Raw genomic sequence first — 18,003 nt, forward strand, 5'->3', positions numbered from 1 at the left:
GTTAAGAACAATTTCTTATTCACAATGACAGCCTACCAGGGAACAGTGGGTTAACTGCCTTATTCAGGAGCAGAATGACAGATTTCTACCTTGTCAGCTTGGGGACTTGAACCAGCGACCTTTTCGGTTATGTTGCCCCTACACTCTAACCACCAGGCTACCTACCCGCCCCTACATTCTAACCACTAGGCTACCTACCCCCAATCTGCACTCTAACCACCAGGCTACCTACCCGCCCCTACATTCTAACCACTAGGCTACCTACCCCCAATCTGCACTCTAACCACTAGGCTACCTGCCGCCCCTACACTCTAACCACTAGGCTACCTGCCCCCCCCTGCACTCTAACCACTAGTCTACCTACCCGCCCCTACATTCTAACCACTAGGCTACCTACCCCCCCCCCCCCCCCCCCCCCTGCACTCTAACCAATAGTCTACCTGCCGCCCCTACACTCTAACCACTAGCCTACCTGCCCCCCCCCTGCACTCTAACCACTAGTCTACCTGCCGCCCCTACACTCTAACCACTAGCCTACCTGCCCCCCCCCTGCACTCTAACCACTAGGCTACCTGCCGCCCCTACACTCTAACCACTAGCCTACCTGCCCCCCCCCCCTGCACTCTAACCACTAGGCTACCTGCCCGCCCCTACACTCTAACCACTAGCCTACCTGCCCCCCCCCCCTGCACTCTAACCACTAGGCTACCTGCCCCCCCAACGCTCTAACCACTAGGCTACCTGCCCCCCCCCCAACGCTCTAACCACTAGGCTACCTGCCGCCCCCCTACACTCTAACCACTAGCCTACCTGCCCCCCCCCTGCACTCTAACCACTAGCCTACCTGCCCCCCCCTGCACTCTAACCACTAGGCTACCTGCCCCCCCAACGCTCTAACCACTAGGCTACCTGCCCCCCCCAACGCTCTAACCACTAGCCTACCTGCCCCCCCCCCTGCACTCTAACCACTAGCCTACCTGCCCCCCCCCAACGCTCTAACCACTAGGCTACCTGCCCCCCCCCAACGCTCTAACCACTAGGCTACCTGCCCCCCCCCCCAACGCTCTAACCACTAGGCTACCTGCCCCCCCCCCAACGCTCTAACCACTAGGCTACCTGCCCCCCCAACCCCCCCCCCAAAGCTCTAACCACTAGGCTACCTGCCGCCCCTACACTCTAACCACTAGCCTACCTGCCCCCCCCCCTGCACTCTAACCACTAGCCTACCTGCCCCCCCCTGCACTCTAACCACTAGGCTACCTGCCCCCCCAACGCTCTAACCACTAGGCTACCTGCCCCCCCAACGCTCTAACCACTAGGCTACCTGCCCCCCCAACGCTCTAACCACTAGACTACCTGCCCCCCCAACGCTCTAACCACTAGGCTACCTGCCCCCCCCCCCCCAACGCTCTAACCACTAGGCTACCTGCCCCCCCCCCAACGCTCTAACCACTAGGCTACCTGCCCCCCCCCCAACGCTCTAACCACTAGACTACCTGCCCCCCCAACGCTCTAACCACTAGACTACCTGCCCCCCCAACGCTCTAACCACTAGGCTACCTGCCCCCCCCCCCAACGCTCTAACCACTAGGCTACCTGCCCCCCCCCCCCCCCCCCCCCAACGCTCTAACCACTAGGCTACCTGCCCCCCCCCCCCAACGCTCTAACCACTAGACTACCTGCCCCCCCAACGCTCTAACCACTAGACTACCTGACCCCCCAACGCTCTAACCACTAGGCTACCTGCCCCCCCCCCAACGCTCTAACCACTAGGCTACCTGCCCCCCCCCCCCAACGCTCTAACCACTAGACTACCTGCCCCCCCCCCCCCAACGCTCTAACCACTAGACTACCTGCCCCCCCAACGCTCTAACCACTAGGCTACCTGCCCCCCCCCCCCAACGCTCTAACCACTAGGCTACCTGCCCCCCCCCCAACGCTCTAACCACTAGGCTACCTGCCCCCCCCCCAACGCTCTAACCACTAGACTACCTGCCCCCCCAACGCTCTAACCACTAGACTACCTGCCCCCCCAACGCTCTAACCACTAGGCTACCTGCCCCCCCCCCCAACGCTCTAACCACTAGGCTACCTGCCCCCCCCCCCCCCCCCCCCAACGCTCTAACCACTAGGCTACCTGCCCCCCCCCCCAACGCTCTAACCACTAGACTACCTGCCCCCCCAACGCTCTAACCACTAGACTACCTGACCCCCCAACGCTCTAACCACTAGGCTACCTGCCCCCCCCCCCAACGCTCTAACCACTAGGCTACCTGCCCCCCCCCCCAACGCTCTAACCACTAGACTACCTGCCCCCCCCCCCCCAACGCTCTAACCACTAGGCTACCTGCCCCCCCCCAACGCTCTAACCACTAGGCTACCTGCCCCCCCCCCAACGCTCTAACCACTAGGCTACCTGCCCCCCCCCCAACGCTCTAACCACTAGGCTACCTGCCCCCCCAACCCCCCCCCCCAAAGCTCTAACCACTAGGCTACCTGCCGCCCCTACACTCTAACCACTAGCCTACCTGCCCCCCCCCTGCACTCTAACCACTAGCCTACCTGCCCCCCCCTGCACTCTAACCACTAGGCTACCTGCCCCCCCAACGCTCTAACCACTAGGCTACCTGCCCCCCCAACGCTCTAACCACTAGGCTACCTGCCCCCCCAACGCTCTAACCACTAGACTACCTGCCCCCCCAACGCTCTAACCACTAGGCTACCTGCCCCCCCCCCAACGCTCTAACCACTAGGCTACCTGCCCCCCCCCCAACGCTCTAACCACTAGGCTACCTGCCCCCCCCCCAACGCTCTAACCACTAGACTACCTGCCCCCCCAACGCTCTAACCACTAGACTACCTGCCCCCCCAACGCTCTAACCACTAGGCTACCTGCCCCCCCCCCAACGCTCTAACCACTAGGCTACCTGCCCCCCCCCCCAACGCTCTAACCACTAGGCTACCTGCCCCCCCCCCCCCCCCCCCCCAACGCTCTAACCACTAGGCTACCTGCCCCCCCCCCCAACGCTCTAACCACTAGACTACCTGCCCCCCCAACGCTCTAACCACTAGACTACCTGACCCCCCAACGCTCTAACCACTAGGCTACCTGCCCCCCCCCCAACGCTCTAACCACTAGGCTACCTGCCCCCCCCCCAACGCTCTAACCACTAGGCTACCTGCCCCCCCCCCCCCCCCCAACGCTCTAACCACTAGACTACCTGCACCCCCCCCCAACGCTCTAACCACTAGGCTACCTGCCCCCCCCCAACGCTCTAACCACTAGACTACCTGCCCCCCCCCCAACGCTCTAACCACTAGGCTACCTGCCCCCCCCTCCCCCCCAACGCTCTAACCACTAGGCTACCTGCCCCCCCCCCAACGCTCTAACCACTAGGCTACCTGCCCCCCCCCAACGCTCTAACCACTAGGCTACCTGCCCCCCCCCCCCCTCCCCCCAACGCTCTAACCACTAGGCTACCTGCCCCCCCCCCAACGCTCTAACCACTAGGCTACCTGCCCCCCCCCCAACACTCTAACCACTAGGCTACCTGCCCCCCCCAACACTCTAACCACTAGACTACCTGCCCCCCCCCCCAACGCTCTAACCACTAGGCTACCTGCCCCCCCCCAACACTCTAACCACTAGACTACCTGCCCCCCCCCCCCAACGCTCTAACCACTAGGCTACCTGCCCCCCCCCCAACGCTCTAACCACTAGACTACCTGCCACCCCTACACTCTAACCACGAGGCTACCTACCCCCCCTACACTCTAACCACTAGGCTACCTGCCCCCCCCTGCCACTTCAGCTCACCTCATTTCAACTCCAATATGCTGTGGTAGAATAATAATAACTTGGTGAATGTCCATATATGTATTGACCTGACTGTGTTGTATATTGTATATAACTGCCTTAATGTTGCTAGAACCAGGAAGAGGAGCTGCTGCCTTGGCAGGATCTAATGGGGATACATAATAAACCCCAGGAAGAGTAGCTGCTGCCTTGGCAGGAACTAATGGGGATCCTTAATAAACCCCAGGAAGAGGAGCTGCTGTCTTGGCAGGAACTAATGGGGATCCATAATAAACCCCAGGAAGAGTAGCTGCTGCCTTGGCAGGAACTAATGGGGATCCATAATAAACCGCAGGAAGAGTAACTGCTGCCTTGGCAGGAACTAATGGAGATCCATAATAAACCCCAGGAAGAGTAGCTGCTGCCTTGGCAGGAACTAATGGAGATCCATAATAAACCCCAGGAAGAGTAACTGCTGCCTTAACGGGAACTAATGGGGATCCATAATAAACCCCAGGAAGAGTAGCTGCTGCCTTGGCAGGAACTAATGGAGATCCATAATAAACCCCAGGAAGAGTAACTGCTGCCTTAACGGGAACTAATGGGGATCCATAATAAACCCCAGGAAGAGTAGCTGCTGCCTTGGCAGGAACTAATGGGGATCCATAATAAACCTCAGGAAGAGTAACTGCTGCCTTGGCATGAACCAATGGGGATCCATAATAAACCCCAGGAAGAGTAGCTGCTGCCTTGGCAGGAACTAATGGGGATCCATAATAAACCCCAGGAAGGGTAGCTGCTGCCTTAACGGGAACTAATGGGGATCCATAATAAACCCCAGGAAGAGTAACTGCTGCCTTGGCAGGAACAATTGGGAATCCATAATAAACCCCAGGAAGAGTAGCTGCTGCCTTAACAGGAACTAATGGGGATCCATAATAAACCCCAGGAAGAGTATCTGCTGCCTTGACAGGAACTAATGGGGATCCATAATAAACCCCAGGAAGAGTAGCTGCTGCTTTAACGGGAACTAATGGGGATCCATAATAAACCCCAGGAAGAGTAGCTGCTGCCTTGGCAGGAACTAATGGGGATCCATAATAAACCCCAGGAAGAGTAGCTGCTGCCTTGGCAGGAACTAATGGGGATCCATAATAAACCCCAGGAAGAGTAGCTGCTGCCTTGGCAGGAACTAATGGGCATCCATAATAAACCACAGGAAGAGTAGCTGCTGCCTTGACAGGAACTAATGGGGATCCATAATAAACCCCAGGAAGAGTAGCTGCTGCCTTGACAGGAACTAATGGGGATCCATAATAAACCCCAGGAAGAGTAACTGCTGCCTTGGCAGGAACAATTGGGAATCCATAATAAACCCCAGGAAGAGTAACTGCTGCCTTAACAGGAACTAATGGGGATCCATAATAAACCCCAGGAAGAGTATCTGCTGCCTTGACAGGAACTAATGGGGATCCATAATAAACCCCAGGAAGAGTAGCTGCTGCTTTAACGGGAACTAATGGGGATCCATAATAAACCCCAGGAAGAGTAGCTGCTGCCTTGGCAGGAACTAATGGGGATCCATAATAAACCCCAGGAAGGGTAGCTGCTGCCTTGGCAGGAACTAATGGGGATCCATAATAAACCCCAGGAAGAGTAGCTGCTGCCTTGACAGGAACTAATGGGGATCCATAATAAACCCCAGGAAGAGTAGCTGCTGCCTTGACAGGAACTAATGGGGATCCATAATAAACCCCAGGAAGAGTAGCTGCTGCCTTGGCAGGAACTAATGGGCATCCATAATAAACCACAGGAAGAGTAGCTGCTGCCTTGACAGGAACTAATGGGGATCCATAATAAACCCCAGGAAGAGTAGCTGCTGCCTTGACAGGAACTAATGGGGATCCATAATAAACCCCAGGAAGAGTAGCTGCTGCCTTGGAAGGAACTAATGGGGATCCATAATAAACCACAGGAAGAGTAGCTGCTGCCTTGGCAGGAAGTAATGGGGATCCATAATAAACCCCAGGAAGAGTAGCTGCTGCCTTGGCAGGAATTAACGGGGATCCATAATAAACCCCAGGAAGAGTAGCTGCTGCCTTGGCAGGAACTAATGGGGAACCATAATAAACCCCAGGAAGAGAAGCTGCTGATCCTTATTAAATACACATACAAATACAACAACATCAATACTTCTACTTCGACTACTACTACAACAACAACCACAACAATGCTTATACTACAACAACAATAATTATACTACTACTACTACTACAACTATAGCAATAATACTTCTACTTCAACAACAACAATAACAACAATAACAACAATAACAACAATAACAACAATAACAACAACATACACTAGACCAGTGTTTCTCAACCTCTGATAAAGTCCTCATCGCTCTCTGTCCTCTCACACAGGCCATTTCTCATTTGGGAATAAAATCTTTCCTCCGCCTCCTCTCCTCCGTCTTCTCTCCTCCACTTTAGACATTTATTTAGCGATCCACCTCTGTAAACTTAATTTGCCCGATGACGCGCAAGTGAAAATACAAGCGCATTTTTTGTACACATTCCCTCTCCTCGGCACCTCTCCTCAATTACCTTTTACCCTTTTTCAAAAGGAGGCTAGAGAGGATGGAGGAGAAAAGACACAGGAGCTGAGAAAATTCAATTGACAAAAGGCCACACTCGCTTTCTCTCTCTCATCTCTCTCTCTCCGCCTCTCTCTCATCTCTCTCTCTCCGCCTCTCTCTCTGTCTCTCTCTCTCCACCTCTCTCTCTTTCTCCTCTCTCTGTCTCCCTCTTTCTCTCTCTGTCTCTCTAGCTAACCAACCGGCCCCTCAGGTAGTTGTCTTCTCTATTACCTCTGACTGAACTAGAACTCACCTTTTAGAATAATAAGTGGTTTGAATCTGGGTCGTCTTCATGCCACATGCCTGGTAACTCAGACTGGTATCATAGACTAGACGTAACATAGTACATGTAAAGTATGATATGTTATGTTTGGTATGGTTACATAAGACGGAAGGTTACTTCAGACATGAAGGAAAAGAGGGTAGTTAGTCGTGGTGGATGGGTGGGCGTAGATAACGCCTAGCAACCCAAGGGTTGTTTGAATCTCATCATGGACAACTTTACCATTTGAGCTAATTAGCAACGTTGCAACTACTTACTACTTTTTAGCTACTTTGCAACTACTTAGCATGTTAACAAACCCTTCCCCAAACACTAACATTAACCGTTTTAGCTAACCCTTCCCCAAACACTAAACTTAACCATTTAACCTAATCCTAACCCTAACCATTACCCCCTAAATCCTAGACAAGCTAACGTTAGCCAGCTAGCTAATGTTACTGTTAGCCACCTAGCCACCCCTAGCTAACATCAGCCACAACAAATTGGAAATCGTAACCTATCATACAAAATGGACAATGGACATCCACAAATTAATACATACCATACGAAACGTAACATATCATACTAAAATGGAGTGTCGCGGATTTACGTACAGAATACTACAAAATGCACTGAGACCAGGTTGGGTAACTTGTATTGTGTGTCTGTTAAGTAAGTTAGCTCTAGTGAGTGTCAATGTTCTCCCACTGGGAGTGAATTGTTGAATACCTAATGTGTTATCACTATGCTTTCAGCCTGTCCCACCCTGATCTGTTTCACCTGTTTTGTGCTCGTCTCCACCCCCCTCCAGGTGTCGTCCATCTTCCCCATTATCCCCTGTGTATTTATACCTGTGTCCTCTGTTTGTCTGTTGCCAGTTCGTCTTGTTTTGTCAAGTCAACCAGCGTGTTTTTCCTATTCTCTGTTTTTCCTAGTCCTCCCGGTGCTGACCTTTGCCTGCCCTGACCTCGAGCCTGCCTGCCACTCTGTTCTGCCTGGACTCTGACCTGTTTTTTTGATATTTTGCCTGTCCACGACCTGTCTCTTGCCTGCCCCTTTGTTTATAATAAATATCAGAGACTCGAACCATCTGCCTCCCGTGTCTGCATCTGGGTCTCGCCCTTTATCGCTATACAACTATCTAAAAGCACAACAAAATTCCAATGGGGGGGGAAAAAGTCTGATTTTTGGTTTAGCTACATCAAATCAGACTTTATTTAACGTGCATTTAAAGTTTGATTTCGTCCTATTCTTTAACTTCGATTTTTGGTTGAGATGGAACGTATATCCAACATATCAATTATTAATTTGTAGATACACTGGAATTAAATCCAGACTAAGCCAGAGGCTCAGATGGAACTATCCAATCAGAACATCTCCTTCAAATGTTCATATTTGGTTGCGTTGACCACCAAACGCAATTCAACATCTAGTTTGTCTAAAAATGTATCATTTAAATGTTGGATTCACGTCTCCATCTCAACCAAAAAATCGACATTTAAAAATACGACAAAATCAAATTTAATCTAACTTTAAAGGCACTTTAAATAAAGTTTGATTTGATGTAGTCCTATTTAACTTTTTGGTTGAGATAGAGATGTGAATCCAACATATTAATGAGTAACTTGTAGATTCAATTTGAAATCAACCAGAGTTCTAAACCCTAGGCCCGTATGTATTGTCTATTTTCAGTTGAACTCTGGGTTGAATTGAAATGCTTTATAGGCCTTAATAGTATCATTAATGATATATGACTTATAGATTATGGTTACATTTGCTCTGTTGAACCTACACTATGGAATGAATTCGATAACAAGAGCGAATCTATTAACTAGAGATATCTCAATAATCATTTTCACAATAGCACATTGGTAGTAGTCAGTCACAAAATTCATAGCTAAGCTAGGATTGGTTAAAACCCTGGATGGGGGACCAAAGGGATAGCTGTAGATACATCATCTCTCCAGTAGGAGGTGCTGTAGATACATCAACTCTCCAGTAGGAGGTGCTGTAGATACATCAACTCTCCAGTAGGAGGTGCTGTAGATAGATCAACTCTCCAGTAGGAGGTGCTGTAGATACATCAACTCTCCAGTAGGAGGTGCTGTAGATAGATCAACTCTCCAGTAGAAGGTGCTGTAGATACATCAACTCTCCAGTAGGAGGTGCTGTAGATACATCAACTCTCCAGTAGGAGGTGCTGTAGATACATCAACTCTCCAGTAGGAGGTGCTGTAGATACATCAACTCTCCAGTAGGAGGTGCTGTAGATACATCAACTCTCCAGTAGGAGGTGCTGTAGATACATCAACTCTCCAGTAGGAGGTGCTGTAGAGACATCAACTCTCCAGTAGGAGGTGCTGTAGATACATCAACTCTCCAGTAGGAGGTGCTGTAGATACATCAACTCTCCAGTAGGAGGTGCTGTAGATAGATCATCTCTCCAGTAGGAGGTGCTGTAGATAGATCAACTCTCCAGTAGGAGGTGCTGTAGATACATCAACTCTCCAGTAGGAGGTGCTGTAGATACATCAACTCTCCAGTAGGAGGTGCTGTAGATAGATCAACTCTCCAGTAGGAGGTGCTGTAGATACATCAACTCTCCAGTAGGAGGTGCTGTAGATACATCAACTCTCCAGTAGGAGGTGCTGTAGATACATCAACTCTCCAGTAGGAGGTGCTGTAGATACATCAACTCTCCAGTAGGAGGTGCTGTAGATAGATCAACTCTCCAGTAGGAGGTGCTGTAGATAGATCAACTCTCCAGTAGGAGGTGCTGTAGATACATCAACTCTCCAGTAGGAGGTGCTGTAGATAGATCAACTCTCCAGTAGGAGGTGCTGGAGATACATCAACTCTCCAGTAGGAGGTGCTGGAATGTAGATACATCAACTCTCCAGTAGGAGGTGCTGTAGATAGATCATCTCTCCAGTAGGAGGTGCTGTAGATAGATCAACTCTCCAGTAGGAGGTGCTGTAGATACATCAACTCTCCAGTAGGAGGTGCTGTAGATACATCAACCCTCCAGCAAGACGTGCTGCTCTGCCTATTGTTTTGTTTTTATAGTGGATATAATGTTGAAGATCAGATGTCATTTCAAAGGTACAAATTCAAAATACTCTAATTTATGCAAGGTTTGTATATGTAAAAAATAAAAAATGGTTACCATGATACATAATCTTGAAATTTGAAGTTAGATTACTTTGATAACTCTTTTGGAAATCCAATGGATTTTAAACGTAAATTCCATGTTGCAATACGTTGACAAATTAGACTGAAACAACGCGGATTCAACCGGTTTGTGCTCAGTGGGTTACCTCTATACAGTGTGTAACAACAAGAGAATGTCATTGCTACCATTTGTTGCGGGACAATAAAGTTTTTCTAATTTTGATTCTGATTTTAGAAACACTTATTTTGCAACACGATAGGGCATGATGAAATGAAGATTAAGTGGATCTGCTGTTCCAAGTGCTACTGCCAACCAATCAGCTGTTCCAAGTGCTACTGCCAACCAATCAGCTGTTGCAAGTGTTACTGCCAACCAATCAGCTGTTCCAAGTGTTACTGCCAACCAATCAGCTGTTCCAAGTGGTACTGCCAACCAATCAGCTGTTCCAAGTGCTACTGCCAACCAATCAGCTGTTCCAAGTGTTACTGCCAACCAACCAGCTGTTCCAAGTGTTACTGCCAACCAATCAGCTGTTCCAAGTGCTACTGCCAACCAATCAGCTGTTCCAAGTGCTACTGCCAACCAATCAGCTGTTCCAAGTGCTACTGCCAACCAATCAGCTGTTCCAAGTGCTACTGCCAACCAATCAGCTGTTCCAAGTGCTACTGCCAACCAATCAGCTGTTACAAGTGCTATTGCCAACCAATCAACTGTTCCAAGTGCTACTGCCAACCAATCAGCTGTTCCAAGTGCTACTGCCAACCAATCAGCTGTTCCAAGTGCTACTGCCAACCAATCAGCTGTTCCAAGTGGAACTGCCAACCAATCAGCTGTTCCAAGTGGAACTGCCAACCAATCAGCTGTTCCAAGTGTTACTGCCAACCAATCAGCTGTTCCAAGTGCTACTGCCAACCAATCAGCTGTTCCAAGTGCTACTGCCAACCAATCAGCTGTTCCAAGTGCTACTGCCAACCAATCAGCTGTTACAAGTGCTATTGCCAACCAATCAACTGTTCCAAGTGCTACTGCCAACCAATCAGCTGTTCCAAGTGCTACTGCCAACCAATCAGCTGTTCCAAGTGCTACTGCCAACCAATCAGCTGTTCCAAGTGGAACTGCCAACCAATCAGCTGTTCCAAGTGGAACTGCCAACCAATCAGCTGTTCCAAGTGCTACTGCCAACCAATCGTAGTAGGTAAAGGATACTTCCACTCTACGATGGAGAGCGCGGCCCTGCGTATGGGGTTGTTGAGTTTGAGGCAGTAGAGGGCTCTGGGGGCTCTCTGGACCTTGTCGGAACCCTGTACCACTTTCTTATTATGGTGGCTCTTCTTCCTCTGGGTCCCCGTGGAACTTGTCGTCGAGTGGAGTGTGTCCGTCCTCGTCATCTTCACTCCTCCGTTGTCAGCCACGCCGTCCTCCGTCCACTCCGCGTCTCCTTTCTTCTCTCCTCCCTCATCCCCCTCTCCTCCCTCCTCCTCCTCCTCCTCCTCCTCCTCCTCCTCTTCTCCCTCTTCTCCCTCTTCTCCACCCTCCTCTCCTTCGTCTGTGTTGGTGTACCCGTTCCGGCCATTGTCTGAGGAAGAGGAGGAAGAGAAGGAAGAGGAGAGAGTTAGACTAATATCAGGAGAACTTGACTCCTTCATGGGTTAGGTTACTCCCAGTAGAGATAGTCCAATGTAAAGAGTTATTAAATCAATAGTACCATGATCCTCTCTGTTCTGTGTTTTGTGTTTCTAAATCCAATGAAAACTGCAAACCCAGTTAACCCCATCCCCCACATCAACCTTAAACCTGACCCTTAAAAAACACATTTTGTTTAAGTCTTGATCATGTTCAGTCAGTGGACATTGGACAACTGAAGAACTTAGATTTAAAAAAAAATATTATTGTAATGAGTTTGTGTCAGTCCAGTAATTTTTACAAGATGCTTTAGTAGACGTTACATTGAAATCAAGACTATCTCGTGTTGTCCTCAGTACCTAACCTGACGGATCACATAATATCTTACAGCAGCATGTTGAATTTTGAGAACTTGAAGAACTCAGATAGATAAATACATTTTGTATGCTCTGAAGGACGGTGTGTCGTTTAACGCGTGAGACTCCACAGTAAGCGAGGCTATACGCAGAGGGTTAGAATGGTAATACAGAGGAGTTAATGGGTGAAAACAACCATATTGTAGAGAACAGCTGTGACCTATTTCTCCTGGAGCCGAAGCAGAGCAGAGCAGAGAGGAGAGGAGCAGCGAAGAGCAGAGAGCAGAGGAGAGGAACAGAGAGGAGCAGAGAGAAGCAGAGAGAAGAGAGGGGTAGAGAGGAGAGGAGAGGAGCAGAGAGGAGCAGAGAGGAGAGGAGAGGAACAGAGAGGAGCAGAGAGAAGAGAGGAGTAGAGAGGAGAGGAGAGGAGCAGAGAGGAACAGAGAGGAGCAGAGAGAAGAGAGGGGTAGAGAGGAGAGGAGAGGAGCAGAGAGGAGCAGAGCGGAGCAGAGAGAAGAGAGGAGCAGAGAAGAGCGGAGAGGAGCAGAGAAGAGCAGAGAGGAACAGAGAAGAGCAGAGAGGAGCAGAGAGGAACAGAGAGGAGCAGAGAGGAACAGAGAGGAACAGAGAGGAACAGAGAGGAGCAGAGAGGAGCAGAGAGGAACAGAGAGGAACAGAGAGAAGCAGAGAGGAACAGAGAGGAGCAGAGAGGAACAGAGAGGAACAGGAAGGAACAGGAAGGAACAGAGAGGAACAGAGAGGAGCAGAGAGGAGCAGAGAGGAACAGGAAGGAACAGAGAGGAACAGAGAGGAGCAGAGAGGAGCAGAGAGGAACAGGAAGGAACAGAGAGGAACAGAGAGGAGCAGAGAGGAGCAGAGAGGAACAGGAAGGAACAGAGAGGAACAGAGAGGAGCAGAGAGGAACAGAGAGGAACAGGAAGGAACAGAGAGGAACAGAGAGGAACAGAGAGGAACAGAGAGGAACAGGAAGGAACAGAGAGGAACAGGAAGGAACAGAGAGGAACAGAGAGGAGCAGAGAGGAGCAGAGAGGAGCAGAGAGGAACAGAGAGGAGCAGAGAGGAGCAGAGAGGAATTGTGGGCTGTGGTTTATGTGTTAGTACCTGAGGACTCAGTACTCCCAAGACACACAGCTAACTGATACACAGCTAACTGATACACTGTTAACTGATACACACAGCTAACTGATACACACTGTTGACTGACACACACGGTTAACTGACACACTGCTAACTGAGCAGATGGAGAGGTGCGGCGGCTGGAGAGGGAGAGAGGGAGAGAGAGGGAGAGAGAGGGAGAAAGACAGAGGGAGACAGAGATATGCTGTGTTAATGTGTGTATGTGTGAGAGAGAGGAAAAGAGAGAAGCAGGAGAGAGAGGGGAACAGCGAGAGAGAAAGTGAAAGAGAGAGAGTGAGAGTGCATGAGGAGGGAGAGAGTCAGAGTGTGTGAGGGAGAGAGTCAGAGTGTGTGAGGGAGGGAGAGTGGAACCTGCACTAATAGCTTATATGAATCATATTTTTATCATGATGGTTCCTGGGCTGCAGTGAGATTGGGGGAATCCTAACAGACACTGATAACACTGTTCTCAGTAAAAACCCTGTCAAGGAGCATTACATTGAACCAATAGCAGTGGGAGAAAGTCCTGTAAAAAGTTCAATAGGTATTAGGTTAAGTACTCAGGACTGATAGGGAGGTCGTTTCAATGGTAATTTGCTGCTCGTTTTGGAAGATATTAACTCTGTTCATGGGAAGGCTGTCAGAGTTGATGCTCCTGGTGCTACAAAGTATGTTTTAGCTGTCACACAGGAACAGGGCCTATTCGTATTTATTATGGATCCCCATGAGTTCCTTCCAAGGCAGCAGCTACTCTTCCTGAGGTTTATTAAGGATCCACATGAGTTCCTGCCAAGGCAGCAGCTACTATTCCAGGGGTCCTGGAATAACCTCCATAACCTTGTTGAAGACATAACCATAAACCTGTTGAAGACATTACCCTAACCCTGTTGAAGACATAACCCTAACCCTGTTGAAGACATTACCCTAACCCCGTTGAAGACATTACCCTAACCCTGTTGAAGACATAACCCTAACCCTGTTGAAGACATAACCCTAACCCTGTTGAAGACATAACCATTAACCTGTTGAAGACATTACCCTAACCCTGTTGAAGACATTACCCTAACCCTGTTGAAGACATAACCCTAACCCTGTTGAAGACATAACCCTAACCCTGTTGAAGACATTACCCTAACCCCGTTGAAGACATTACCCTAACCCTGTTGAAGACATTACCCTAACCCTGTTGAAGACATTACCCTAACCCTGTTGAAGACATTACCCTAACCCTGTTGAAGACATTACCCTAACCCCGTTGAAGACATAACCCTAACCCGGTTGAAGACATAACCCTAACCCTGTTGAAGACATTACCCTAACCCCGTTGAAGACATAACCCTAACCCTGTTGAAGACATAACCATTACCCTGTTGAAGACATAACCCTAACCCTGTTGAAGACATAACCCTAACCCTGTTGAAGACATTACCCTAACCCTGTTGAAAACATAACCCTAACCCCGTTGAAGACATAACCATAAACCTGTTGAAGACATAACCCTAACCCTGTTGAAGACATAACCATAAACCTGTTGAAGACATTACCCTAACCCTGTTGAAGACATTACCCTAACCCTGTTGAAGACATAACCCTAACCCTGTTGAAGACATAACCCTAACCCTGTTGAAGACATTACCCTAACCCTGTTGAAGACATAACCCTAACCCTGTTGAAGACATAACCCTAACCCTGTTGAAGACATAACCCTAACCCTGTTGAAGACATTACCCTAACCCTGTTGAAGACATTACCCTAACCCTGTTGAAGACATAACCCTAACCCTGTTGAAAACATAACCCTAACCCTGTTGAAGACATAACCATTAACCTGTTGAAGACATTACCCTAACCCTGTTGAAGACATTACCCTAACCCTGTTGAAGACATTACCCTAACCCTGTTGAAAACATAACCCTAACCCTGTTGAAGACATTACCCTAACCCTGTTGAAGACATAACCATAAACCTGTTGAAGACATAACCCTAACCCTGTTGAATACATAACCATAAACCTGTTGAAGACATTACCCTAACCCTGTTGAAGACATTACCCTAACCCTGTTGAAGACATAACCCTAACCCTGTTGAAGACATTACCCTAAATGTAACCCTGTTGAAGACATTACCCTAACCCTGTTGAAGACATTACCCTAACCCTGTTGAAGACATAACCCTAACCCTGTTGAAGACATTACCCTAACCCTGTTGAAGACATTACCCTAACCCTGATGAAGACATTACCCTAACCCTGATGAAGACATTACCCTAACCCTGTTGAAGACATTACCCTAACCCTGTTGAAGACATTACCCTAACCTTGATGAAGCCATAACCCTAACCCTGTTGAAGACATTACCCTAACCCTGTTGAAGACATTACCCTAACCCTGTTGAAGACATAACCCTAACCCTGTTGAAGACATTACCCTAACCCGGTTGAAGACATAACCCTAACCCTGTTGAAGACATAACCCTAACCCTGTTGAAAACATAACCCTAACCCTGTTGAAGACATTACCTTAACCCTGTTGAAGACATAACCATTACCCTGTTGAAGACATAACCATTACCCTGTTGAAGACATTACCCTAACCCTGTTGAAAACATTACCCTAACCCCGTTGAAGACATAACCCTAACCCTGTTGAAGACATAACCCTAACCCTGTTGAAAACATAACCCTAACCCTGTTGAAGACATTACCTTAACCCTGTTGAAGACATAACCCTAACCCTGTTGAAGACATAACCCTAAATGTAACCCTGTTGAAGACATAACCCTAACCCTGTTGAAGACATAACCCTAACCCTGTTGAAGACATTACCCTAACCCTGTTGAAGACATAACCCTAACCCTGTTGAAGACATTACCCTAACCCTGTTGAAGACATTACCCTAACCCTGTTGAAGACATAACCCTAACCCTGTTGAAGACATTACCCTAACCCTGTTGAAGACATAACCCTAACCCTGTTGAAGACATTACCCTAACCCTGTTGAAGACATTACCCTAACCCTGTTGAAGACATTACCCTAACCCTGTTGAAGACATTACCCTAACCCTGTTGAAGACATAACCCTAACCCCATTGAAGACATTACCCTAACCCTGTTGAAAACATTACCCTAACCCTGTTGAAGACATTACCCACATCATAAGAGGCCATAAATAAATGTATGTTTTCATTTATTTCAGAACAACCGTGCTGCTATCGTCTACGTCTCGTCATGAAGGATATCCTTAAAAGTCTGTTAAAATAATTGGCCCTGTTCCTTTGAAAGGAGAGATATTTCTGTGTCCTGAAACAAGAGTTGGTAAAAAAATAAAATAAAAAATAAAAATAATGATGTCAACCAATGGAGAGACAAAGATGTCCATTATGAAGCCTGGAGTTCAGTTAGGTTCTGCATGAGAGCAACCACAAGATGGGCTGTTGCAGTGTATTTGAAACTGGGGACCAAAAGGGGGGGTTTATTTGGAGTCCCCCCCCCCCCCAGCACTACACACTAACAACATCTTTGATAAGTGGAATCAGGTGTGCAGCGCTAGAGGACATGCTAAAAGGTGCACCCTTTGTGCACTCCTCAGGACTACGATTAAGAAACACTGCGTACTACTGTATATTACTGTATTTTAAAACTGCGTGTGGAATAAATGTATAGAGGTAGCAAAACATTATTGAACATGTTTGGTTTATTGGATACCAGGGGGGTGTTTAGTGAATGAAATGCAGAGAAATGATGACTGTAAGAGGAAACATGGCATTTACAACCAGGTACCGATGTGTCCATTTTCACTGCATCACACAACAATAAGCACAGAGCGTCTGCTAAATGACTTAAATGTAAATGTAAATGTAAATATTAATTATCCCCTTGAGGATCGATGAAGTACTCACCATTCATTTCTGTACTATTTATCTGTTGTCACATTAGATTTGCGCCATGCAAATTCAGAACGGGAACAAATACAGTCATTTACGTGAACCATCAAAAGAAGATACTGAAACGGACTATAGTGCACCGTGTCTGTGTGGTGAAATGTACAAGAATATTCATCCATCTATAAGGTAATTGACAAAATAACTGTCAAATGTCTCACTTTGTTGTTGTTGTTAAGTAAATCACCAACTGCTTTAGGCTACTGTCCCTTGTCACAATCTGTAGGTTTAAAAAAACAAAACAACTATAGCCTTAATGTTTTAGTTTTAGTTAGACGGCATAGAGATTTGAGTTGGTTGGGTTCTGTCAATGTCAACGGGAGAAATGCAGGCCACAAATGTCTGTGAGAGAAACAGCTGTCCGCATCTGCCCAAAAGGTGACGCGTAACGAAATGTAGGTCTGCCGTTTTTCTCAAACGATGCCGTTTTCTCTACTCTCATTAATCCAGAGTTGTAATCTGAATTTATAAACAATAGTTATAGAAAATTCTGACTTCTGATCGACACTGAATCGACAAAAAATAAAATAATGTCCCATAAAGTTGCGCTTCTGTAGAGATCCGTTTAAGTCTAAAAATAGGTGCTATGAAAGAAGGAAAAAAATTGGGTAGGAAATAAATCATTCAAAATGAAAAAACATACACAAAATGTTCTGTATTAAAATGAAAATAAGATGTAAACAATGAATTATTGATGACAATATTCTTACTTTTGCGATTGTCCTCATACATGTCGGGGATTGTAGCCTTCAGCTGATCGCAGAGAAATGCATTATCCTCAGTCAGGAGTTCACTTTTTCACTGTTTATTCCACGTTTATATATATCCCAATAGAAATATCTCCAAGTTTACGTGTTTAAATATTACAAATAAATACACGCGAACTTCTTTACATTTTCAATGGGGTTTCAGCTTCATTCCATAATTATTTCCATAGTAACGTTAGATCAATTAGTAACCGTTTGAATGAAACAGTAGTATACAAAACGAGAATCCGTCGACATGTAGTGATTTTAAAAGACTAGTGTTGATTCTTTAAAAATAAGAAATATATTTGCAATCCTTTCACATTAATCTCACTGG

At 47.7% G+C, this 18,003-nt stretch overlaps 1 protein-coding gene across 1 annotated transcript in view; it reads right to left on the minus strand.

Moving 5' to 3' along the window:
• LOC139557905 (voltage-dependent L-type calcium channel subunit alpha-1D-like) overlaps positions 1-18,003 on the minus strand; it is a 203,165-nt gene extending 185,162 nt beyond the window's left edge. Inside the window, exons 1-2 of the mRNA XM_071373234.1 lie at positions 17,631-18,003; positions 11,075-11,444 (exon numbers count right to left, since the gene is read on the minus strand). Of these exons, the coding sequence (XP_071229335.1) occupies positions 11,075-11,444; positions 17,631-17,652 (392 nt within the window). The 5' untranslated portion in view covers positions 17,653-18,003. The remainder of the gene's footprint in view (positions 1-11,074; positions 11,445-17,630) is intronic.

Source organism: Salvelinus alpinus, chromosome 28 (genome assembly GCF_045679555.1).
Source record: "Salvelinus alpinus chromosome 28, SLU_Salpinus.1, whole genome shotgun sequence".
In the NCBI taxonomy this organism is placed as follows: Eukaryota; Metazoa; Chordata; class Actinopteri; order Salmoniformes; family Salmonidae; genus Salvelinus; species Salvelinus alpinus.